This window comes from Oncorhynchus masou, chromosome 30 (genome assembly GCF_036934945.1).
Source record: "Oncorhynchus masou masou isolate Uvic2021 chromosome 30, UVic_Omas_1.1, whole genome shotgun sequence".
Classification (NCBI taxonomy): domain Eukaryota; kingdom Metazoa; phylum Chordata; class Actinopteri; order Salmoniformes; family Salmonidae; genus Oncorhynchus; species Oncorhynchus masou.
Window position 1 is genome coordinate 61,827,646 of NC_088241.1, and position 10,213 is coordinate 61,837,858.

At 46.2% G+C, this 10,213-nt stretch overlaps 1 protein-coding gene across 1 annotated transcript in view; it reads right to left on the minus strand.

Annotated features, from left to right (window-relative positions):
• Positions 1-2,108: 2,108 nt before the first annotated feature.
• The window catches only part of LOC135522909 (programmed cell death protein 6-like), an 11,807-nt gene continuing 3,702 nt past the window's right edge, over positions 2,109-10,213 (minus strand). Inside the window, exons 3-6 of the mRNA XM_064949600.1 lie at positions 7,634-7,678; positions 6,427-6,585; positions 5,825-5,934; positions 2,109-3,473 (exon numbers count right to left, since the gene is read on the minus strand). Coding sequence (XP_064805672.1) covers positions 3,375-3,473; positions 5,825-5,934; positions 6,427-6,585; positions 7,634-7,678 — 413 coding nt within the window. The 3' untranslated portion in view covers positions 2,109-3,374. The remainder of the gene's footprint in view (positions 3,474-5,824; positions 5,935-6,426; positions 6,586-7,633; positions 7,679-10,213) is intronic.

Sequence of the window (10,213 nt, forward strand, 5' to 3'; positions counted from 1 at the left end):
GGTAGCAAAGAGAACAGTCTATGACCTGGGTGACTGGAGTCTTTGACAACTTTTTGGGCTTTCCTCTGACACTGCCTAGTATATAGGTCTTGGATGGCAGGAAGCCTGGCCCCAGTGATGTACTGGGCCATACGCACTACCCTCTGTCGTGCTCTCTTCATGACTGTCTTGGTGTGTTTGGACCATGACAGTTTATTAGTGATGTGGACAATTGGAGAGTGACCATTGCCTCCCTGCTAATTTGCTGTCTACTGTTCTGTATGTCTTGGCTAGAGTGATGCTGTCTACTGGTTTTTAAGTCTGAGAGAGTGATGCTGTCTACTGGTTTGCATGTCTGAGAGAGTGATGCTGTCTACTGTTTTGTATGTCTGGGAAAGAGTGATGAATGTCATGTTTTGTATGTATAACTGTAGGGGACCTGTGGAAAGACAACACATCCTCATCATCAGGTGTTGTCATAGGCGGTGTTTACACAGGAAGCCCAATTACGATATTGTTGCCACTAATTTGTCTTGTGAGCAATTAGATCAGATTACTGACCTGCTGACCCTCTGTCAGAATTAGTTGATCTCCTGTCTGTCGTCTCCTGTCTGTGCAGGGTCCAGGGTGTCTCACCGTTGCCATGGAGCACCGCTACAGTCAAGTTGGGGTCGCTGTCGAAGGCCGTCAGCTCTTCCAGCAGCGTTACGGGCCGGTTGATCGCCACGGTGACCACTGAACCCCTCCACCATCACAGTCCACCCGGCCACTGCACAACAATTGGAGAGAGACTACAGCACATAGAAAGAAATAGCCCCCAAAACTGGAACTGGGATGGGGCATGGCTTGTGGCAAAGAGAGTACAGTTGGCATGACATGTTATGGTCTGAACACGGGTCAGAAAGGCAGCTGCATCCAAAAGTGATGGGAGATCCTACATCACCCCAGCCATCCTACAATCATAACCTCAACAGTTAGCCAGCAGCATACCACCCTGCATCCCACTGCTGGCTTACTTCTGAAGCTAAGAAGGGTTGGTCTGTGGAGGGGAGACCAGGTGGTGTTGGGAGGCCAGTAGGAGGCCCCCTTTCCTCTGGTCTAAAAAAAAAAATATCCCAATGCCCCAGGGCAGTGATTGGGGACATTGCCCTTTGTAGGGTGCTGTCTTTCAGATGGGACGTTAAACTAGTGTCCTGACTCTCTGTGGTCACTAAAGATCCCATGGCACTTATTGTAAGAGTAGGGGTGTTAACTCCAATGTCCTGGCTAAACTCCCAATCTGGCGTGTTGAGTTCTGCACTCAATTTAATGACCCTGACTTCCCTTGAGTTGGACTATTAAATTGCAGTCAATATTGAGCAACAACAGACTACACTACTTCAAATCTTATACAACACTACATGATTGTATTATGTGGAAATGTGTTTTGGCTCATAACCTTTTTTATTTTACCAGGTTTAGTTGACTGAGAAAACATTCATTTACAGCAACAACCTGGGGAATAGTTACAGGGGAGAGGCTAAAATATTATACTAGGCTCCTTAGTCAGCGCAATGAACAAACATGCCACTGCCCCATGTCGTCTGGTCTGAAAGCAAGTCGTTGCTGCCCTCTTCTGCCAGAGACATGTCATTGCATATATGAGACAGCTGTGTTGTTCAACTTTTTTTATTTTACTAGCTACCTTTCTCTGATTCCTCGCCGGCTGAAGTGTCTCAGAAGACTTCTTGCCGAGTAACCAGCCTAGAGCAGTAGCAGCTTGACAGCTCGGATTTCTAGCTAGGTAATAAAACACTATGGCCTCTGACGGGCCATAGATGTTTATTTATTTTACCTTTATTTAACTAGGCAAGTCAGTTAAGAACACATTCTTATTTTCAATGGCAGCCTATGAACCTGTTAACTGCCTTGTTCAGCGGCAGAACGACATTTGTAGTTTGTCAGCTTGGTGATTCGATCCAGCCCCCTTTGTGTCCCTAGTCCAAAGCTCTAACCACTAGGCTACCTGCCGCCCCAAATGTGCTTGATAAGCAAAAATTAAAACTTAAACTGCTGAGCTCACAGAAACTAAATGAATTTAAAGTTAACGTTCTTGTGCATATCTACAAAGAAAAGACGTTAAAATGGCAAACTTTCAAATGTTTACTAACAAATGTGCAACACCTCGCAAGTTCCCCCAGAAACTTCGCAAACGTGGAAGGAAGATACTCTTCACTGGTGTAAATACACCAAAGCAGACAGGAGAGGGCAAAGTTGCGCCATTTCTTGCACTGCAGTGCACATCGCTGTACAGAGGTTCATTTTCTGGAGAAAAATGAAGTGCTTAACCACCTATAGAGTACCACAATAGCCATAAAACCTAGCAGTCAAACAGGGAAATGGTTCCAATTGTTGTTCCACCATTCATTTCTCCCATAGGGGATTCCATTTCCCTGTGTCACCATTAGGTTTAATGGCTATTACAACAGCTCCACTGTGGTGCTCTACTCCTCTCGGACTAAATCTACCTCTTCACAAATCTTTCAAAGGTTTGTACCATACGATAAATCATGACAATTCTATAATATGCCATTTAGCACTGGCTTTCATCCAAAGAAACTTAGTCATGCATATATTTAACATATTGTATGGGTGGTCCCGGGAATCAAATTCACTATCCTGGCATTGCAAGCACCACGCTCTGCTAACCGAGATACAGAGGACGACATTGACCATCTTCCGTCAATAATTGTATACAGTAATAAATTACACTGTTGCCTCAACAGCAAAACTGTTTAGTCTTTGTTCACCACACACTCAATTCAGAGCTCACAACTTTTTTTCAGGTTTCTTTAACAAAAGATGTTCATCTTGCATTTATACAGTTTAAGGCATCATGCACACACAAAGAAAGCAATACAAAGGCATACGCTTATTTTACCCAAAATCCTAATAGGCTCTAACTTTTTTTAAATGCATTTGCTGATTAAAAATAAGACTATAGAAATATGGCGTTAGCTGGCATGTCAGTGAATCTAAAAGCAGGCGTTGTGCCCCACCATAACCTGCTGTCACAGTGTTTGTAAACATGGCTTCAGCAAAATAGATCTGAGATAGAGGGCATGCTTTGAACATTGGCAGAAGTCCCCCGGAAGCATGCAGGTATTTGTCCTAAATGATATGTACAATGCAGGTTTACCTTAACACAGATATTCAGGCCTTTACCATTATCAAGAGAAGATTCAGATATTAAACAAACATTATAAACAATGACAGACAGTACGTAATGTTGTTATATCCTAACCCAGAGTCCCAGTCCACTTGTGTTTTGGTCATCTTTATCCAGGAAGACATGTTGTGGAGGTGGGAAGGATTTGGCTTTGGCACAATTGTGTCCAGTTCTGCTCTTGTTTTTACTATACAACGTTGAACACCATGGATAGATACTGTTCATAGGAAACCTGGATCCAGCCGTCTTGGTCCGTGTCGTACCTCCTGAACACGTCGGTCAACCTCTGAAAGTGACAAATGAAAAAGAATTTAAAAAATAAGTAATTGAAGATAATATTACAGTGGATCTGGAGAGACGAAGATCTTGACTTAAAACATACTAGCCAGTACAGATGCCATTTCTGTTAATAAACCTTGTTGTCCACTTTCCCAGACAGATTAAGCCGAGTCCAGAACTAAAAACATTCAAAAATGGAGATTATCCATTGAAAGAGTTTAGTCCAGGACTAGGCTTTCTGTGTCTGGGGAAACCAGCTAAAAACAACTTAATTCATTTACAGACAACAGTATGGCCAGGAAAAACCACTGACTAAGGTCAGAAATCTCATTTCAAAAGAGTCTCTAAAATGTCATGTACATAAATGAAAAGATGCCATTTTGAACCAACCCAAAGTCCAATCTCAATATGGGCTGTATATACTGGGCTAACAATGTAGGCTTCACAACCAGCGGTACATTCTAGAGCGCTCAACAACCAGCTGTACATTCTAGAGCGCTCCACAACCAGCGGTACATTCTAGAGCGCTCCACAACCAGCGGTACATTCTAGAGCGCTACAAAACCAGCGGTACATTCTAGAGCGCTACACAACCAGCGGTACATTCCACAGCTCTACACAACCAGCGGTACATTCCACAGCTCTACACAACCAGCGGTACATTCCACAGCTCTACACAACCAGCGGTACATTCCACAGCGCTACACAACCAGCGGTACATTCCACATCTCTACACAACCAGCGGTACATTCTAGAGCGCTACACAACCAGCGGTACATTCTAGAGCGCTACATTCTAGAGCTCTACACAACCAGCGGTACATTCTAGAGCGCTACACAACCAGCGGTACATTCTAGAGCGCTACACAACCAGCGGTACATTCTAGAGCGCTACACAACCAGCTGTACATTCTACAGCGCTACACAACCAGCTGTACATTCTACAGCGCTACACAACCAGCTGTACATTCTACAGCGCTACACAACCAGCTGTACATTCTAGAGCGCTACACAACCAGCTGTACATTCTACAGCGCTACACAACCAGCGGTACATTCTACAGCTCTACACAACCAGCGGTACATTCTACAGCTCTACACAACCAGCGGTACATTCTAGAGCGCTACACAACCAGCGGCACATTCTAGAGCTCTACACAACCAGCGGTACATTCTAGAGCGCTACACAACCAGCGGTACATTCTAGAGCGCTACACAACCAGCTGTACATTCTAGAGCGCTACACAACCAGCTGTACATTCTAGAGCGCTACACAACCAGCGGTACATTCTACAGCGCTACACAACCAGCGGTACATTCTACATCTCTACACAACCAGCGGTACATTCTAGAGCGCTACACAACCAGCGGTACATTCTAGAGCTCTACACAACCAGCGGTACATTCTAGAGCTCTACACAACCAGCGGTACATTCTAGAGCTCTACACAACCAGCGGTACATTCTAGAGCTCTACACAACCAGCGGTACATTCTAGAGCTCTACACAACCAGCGGTACATTCTACATCTCTACACAACCAGCGGTACATTCTACATCTCTACACAACCAGCGGTACATTCTAGAGCGCTACGCAACCAGCGGTACATTCTAGAGCTCTACACAACCAGCGGTACATTCTACATCTCTACACAACCAGCGGTACATTCTAGAGCGCTACACAACCAGCGGTACATTCTAGAGCTCTACACAACCAGCGGTACATTCTAGAGCGCTACACAACCAGCGGTACATTCTAGAGCGCTACACAACCAGCGGTACATTCTAGAGCTCTACACAACCAGCGGTACATTCTAGAGCTCTACACAACCAGCGGTACATTCTAGAGCTCTACACAACCAGCGGTACATTCTAGAGCTCTACACAACCAGCGGTACATTCTACATCTCTACACAACCAGCGGTACATTCTACATCTCTACACAACCAGCGGTACATTCTAGAGCGCTACACAACCAGCGGTACATTCTAGAGCTCTACACAACCAGCGGTACATTCTACAGCTCTACACAACCAGCGGTACATTCTACATCTCTACACAACCAGCGGTACATTCTAGAGCGCTACACAACCAGCGGTACATTCTAGAGCTCTACACAACCAGCGGTACATTCTAGAGCGCTACACAACCAGCGGTACATTCTAGAGCGCTACACAACCAGCGGTACATCCTAGAGCGCTACACAACCAGCGGTACATTCTAGAGCGCTACACAACCAGCTGTACATTCTAGAGCGCTACACAACCAGCTGTACATTCTAGAGCGCTACACAACCAGCTGTACATTCTAGAGCGCTACACAACCAGTGGTATGTGCACAGTAGGCCCATTACAACGGTTACCTGTAGAACGATACAACATTGGATGAAGTCATCGAAGGCCACTTGTCCCTTCCTCTGCCTGTCAAACTTCTCTATGAGAGTATTGTAGAACTGGTCTGAGAGACGATACCCTGGGAGGAGAACAGAGAACAGTCAACATCACAGAAACACATCCTTGTTCAACACCCCGTACCCAATGTGTAACATCCATAGGGCTTTATCCTGCTCATTTCACAAAGGACAAAGCACTACTTCATTTTAATAATACAAGGACAAAAAAAATAATGCATGACTATATCTACACCACAGGTTGGTTGGCATCTTAATTACGGAGGACAGGCTTGTGGTAATGGCTGGAGCAGAATCAGTGGGATGATATCAAATACATGAAACTCATGTTTTCCATGTGATGATACCCTTCTATTCTCTCCGTTCCAGACATTTATGAGCTGTTCTCCCCTCAGCAGCCTCCACTGATCTACACATACAGTAGCTTTATCCAGACTCCTGCATGTTGACCTTACGAAAGGGCATTAGAATATCGGGGCTGACCTTGCAAACCACATACATGCAACGGTTGGCCCTCCATCAGTATGGTCAAATAGGGAAAGCATACTGCTCACCGAATCCAGTCAGTGCCTGCTTCAGCTCGTTCTTGTCGATGAAGCCCGAGTTGTCTCTGTCGTAGGTGCGGAAGATGTTCTGCCAGTCCGTGATGTACTTCCACACGCCCGCAAACTCATTGAAGTTCACCCCTCCTTTGTTCTCCCTGTCAAACATGGCTGTGAAAGGGAAGCCAAAAGAGGAGACACGAGTGAGAGCAAGTAGGGGTCTGTTCAGTACGGTGCAACAATGTAAAATAACACTGATAGAAATGCAACTTTGTAGAATAGGTGCGTTTTCTTTCTGTCTTATAGAATCAGGCACCATGTCATCTTTATAAATTACATTTCTATCTAAAACATCCTGAACTTCTGAATAGGTCTAGACCCCTGAGAACTACAACTAACAAGAAAGAGCAGCTGGGAAGTGTAGTTCAATGCTGGAACACTAACACAATGGGCTAAGGTCTCGCATCATGTGTTATGACACAGAGTTAAAGAAATCTTGCATGTTTGAACTCTCCCCTGTGGTTCTATCCAATTACATCCTAATAAAGGGCTTCATCACAAGGAAGGTCTGGATGGCCAATCGAATACAACAGATTTACACAGTAGGCTCCAGTACAGTGGGAAGCAATGGGGGATTATTGCGAGCTTTAAAATAACTTAATAGAAAACTAGTTGTATTTTCATATATATATATATCATTCACATTCCACTACACTTCTCAGACTCCAGAATGATCCAGTTGGTGAAGGTGTAATTAAGTTTGTTAACTAATCAAAAAGGTCAGTGGCTGATTATAGACGGATATGCCTTTTGAGACAAACACCTCGTTTGTGGGAAGGAAATACTCCCTTTTGCTGATAGCTGCATGCACAGGAGGTTGGTGACACCTTAATTGGTGAGGATGGGCTCGTCGTAATGGCTGGAGCAGAATGGTATCAAAGACAAACACAGGGTTTCCATGGTTTCCATGTATTTGATGCCATTCCATTCACTCCGTTCCCGCCATTATTATGAGCCATTCTCCCCCCAGCAGCCTCCACTGGCTGCATGCTCCCAATTAACTGGGGAGCCGGGTTGAAACATGTCACTGCACATAAACGTTAAGGTTTGTTGGTTGCTATGGGAGAAACATATCAACAATGCTAGTACAACAGGACAATACAGGCTTGTCGTTGTGCAAGTTTGTTTGTGTGTCAAGAGTCAATGAGAAACTACTCACATATGATTGATCGGACCGTCACTGGGTTGAATGGGGTCCATGTACCTAGAGAGAGAAGATAAGATAGGTGAAACAAATGAGGACATTAAAGCCACTAAGAGTTAAATCGTACAGGATGACTGCCAGGTTAATAGCTTTGGACTTCAATAAACCAGGCCATTCATAACAGAACAACCAGAAGAGGGAATTAGGCCAAGAGTTAGTGGTGGAGAACTCTGGTGGCTTAAGCAACCGTTATGTTCTTATCTTGGGTATGCATTGGGTAACAGCAGAACTGCTACCCCGGAGAAAGTGCTGGAGATTTATCAGGGTTCCCTAATGCTTGCTGACTCACCTTCACTGCTCAGAGAGAGAGAGGGAGAGAGAGGAAAGATCATCCCAGGTCCTCACCAGGATTTAGACAAGCCAAAGAGTTTGCAGCTTTTAAATAGTTTAAAGAGAGAAAGTTTTGCAGTGAAGTAAACTGAACAGCTTCTCATTAAGCCTTTCCTCTGCAACGACAAGGACCAGTCTGGTAATACAGCTGGATTGGGTCAGGGACCAGTCTGGTAATACAGCTGGATTGGGTCAGGGACTGGGTCTGGACTGGTTTTACAGCTGGGTGGGACAGGGACTGGGTCTGGACTGGTTTTACAGCTGGGTGGGACTGGCTGGGACAGGGACTGGGTCTGGACTGGTTTTACAGCCTGTGAGACAAAGCTTCCGCTGTGCATTACACACACTGGGCCTTCTCACTGTGTTGCCCGGTGTTCACTCATGAAGAAGGAGCAGGGACATGGAAGAAGAAGAAAAAGAAAACAAGGTGACTGCAACACAGCTCCCCACGGGAGAGGCTCAGTGAGAGAACAGCTCCCCACGGGAGAGGCTCAGTGAGAGAACAGCTCCCCACGGGAGAGGCTCAGTGAGAGAACAGCTCCCCACGGGAGAGGCTCAGTGAGAGAACAGCTCCCCACGGGAGAGGCTCAGTGAGAGAACAGCTCCCCACGGGAGAGGCTCAGTGCGAGAACAGCTCCCCACGGGAGAGGCTCAGTGCGAGAACAGCTCCCCACGGGAGAGGCTCAGTGAGAGAACAGCTCCCCACGGGAGAGGCTCAGTGAGAGAACAGCTCCCCACAGGAGAGGCTCAGTGAGAGAACAGCTCCCCACGGGAGAGGCTCAGTGAGAGAACAGCTCCCCACGGGAGAGGCTCAGTGCGAGAACAGCTCCCCCCCACGGGAGAGGCTCAGTGCGAGAACAGCTCCCCACGGGAGAGGCTCAGTGAGAGAACAGCTCCCCACGGGAGAGGCTCAGTGAGAGAACAGCTCCCCACGGGAGAGGCTCAGTGAGAGAACAGCTCCCCACTGGGAGAGGCTCAGTGAGACACTCACATGTTTGAATTGAAACACACTCTCACTTACTCGGCAGGCTGAAAAACAGCATGTGCAAGGTTGAGCTCGACCTTGAGACAGACAAATCACCCCATCGCCTCTTTTCCTCTCCAACACCTAGTGGAGGCAGAGGGCTGAGCACAGAGCCACAGAAGCCAGACAATCTGCCCCTAGACAAACATTTCATTTTAGTCATTCAGCAGATGCTCTTATCCAGAACGACTTACAGTAGTGAACACATACATTTATCTTACTCTTTCATACTGGTCCCCTGTGGGAATCGAACCCACAACCCTGGCATTGCATGCGCCATGCTCTACCAATTGAGCCACATGGGACCTAGCCTAATTGTGCAAGTTTCCTGTTAAAGCCAGACATGTTTGTTCTGTGTTATTATTCAGTCTGTTCATGGGGCGATTCAGGACGAGTCAATGCAGGAGATAGTTATTAGTAGATGGTCTAGATTTTCTTGGCATGTAGGTAGACCTCCCAATCAAAACTACTCAGCACGGTGAATGCAATGCTGCCGATTTCAGTAACTACTAGAGTGGTGGGCTCCGAAACCCACAAATTTATCAAAGAACATAAATATCAGTCTGGGTACATTTTGGCAGGTGCTTTGTGCAGACAGAGCAGGTGGTAAGAGGATCGTTAAATATGAAGACCTAGCTAAAAGGCCCCGGCACCTATAAAAAAATCCCTTTAATGAAAGACTGGTGATGTACAGCGGGGTGGCTATTACTTTCTCATCAGGGAGTTGCACTGAGAAGATTAGAGGAAACAAGGGGGAAGGAGACGATGAGAGTGGGGAGAGGCGCCAAGAGAGGAGGATCGATAAGAAGAAAGGAAAGCAGGAAGATGAGCGGAAACAAGTGAAGACGAGGGGGAAGGGGATGATGAGAATTCGGGAGAGGAGTCGAAAGAGGGGAGCATCGATAAGAGAAGAGGTGAAAAGAGCAGTTTTACAAGAAAAGAGAACAAGGAAGAGAACCGTGAGGTTTGGGTGAGGGTCAGATTGACAGTGAGGATCTGAGTGAATATCAGAGTGACAGTGACAACACCATGGGCATGGTCAGTGAAGCGCACGGCCGAGGACAGGACACAGCCTCATCATGACACAGCCCTACTAAATGAACTGGACTGACTGTGTGTGTGTGTGAACACAGTTCCTGTCTGCCTTCCACGCGGCCTAGTCATCAGTATTCTGAACCAGG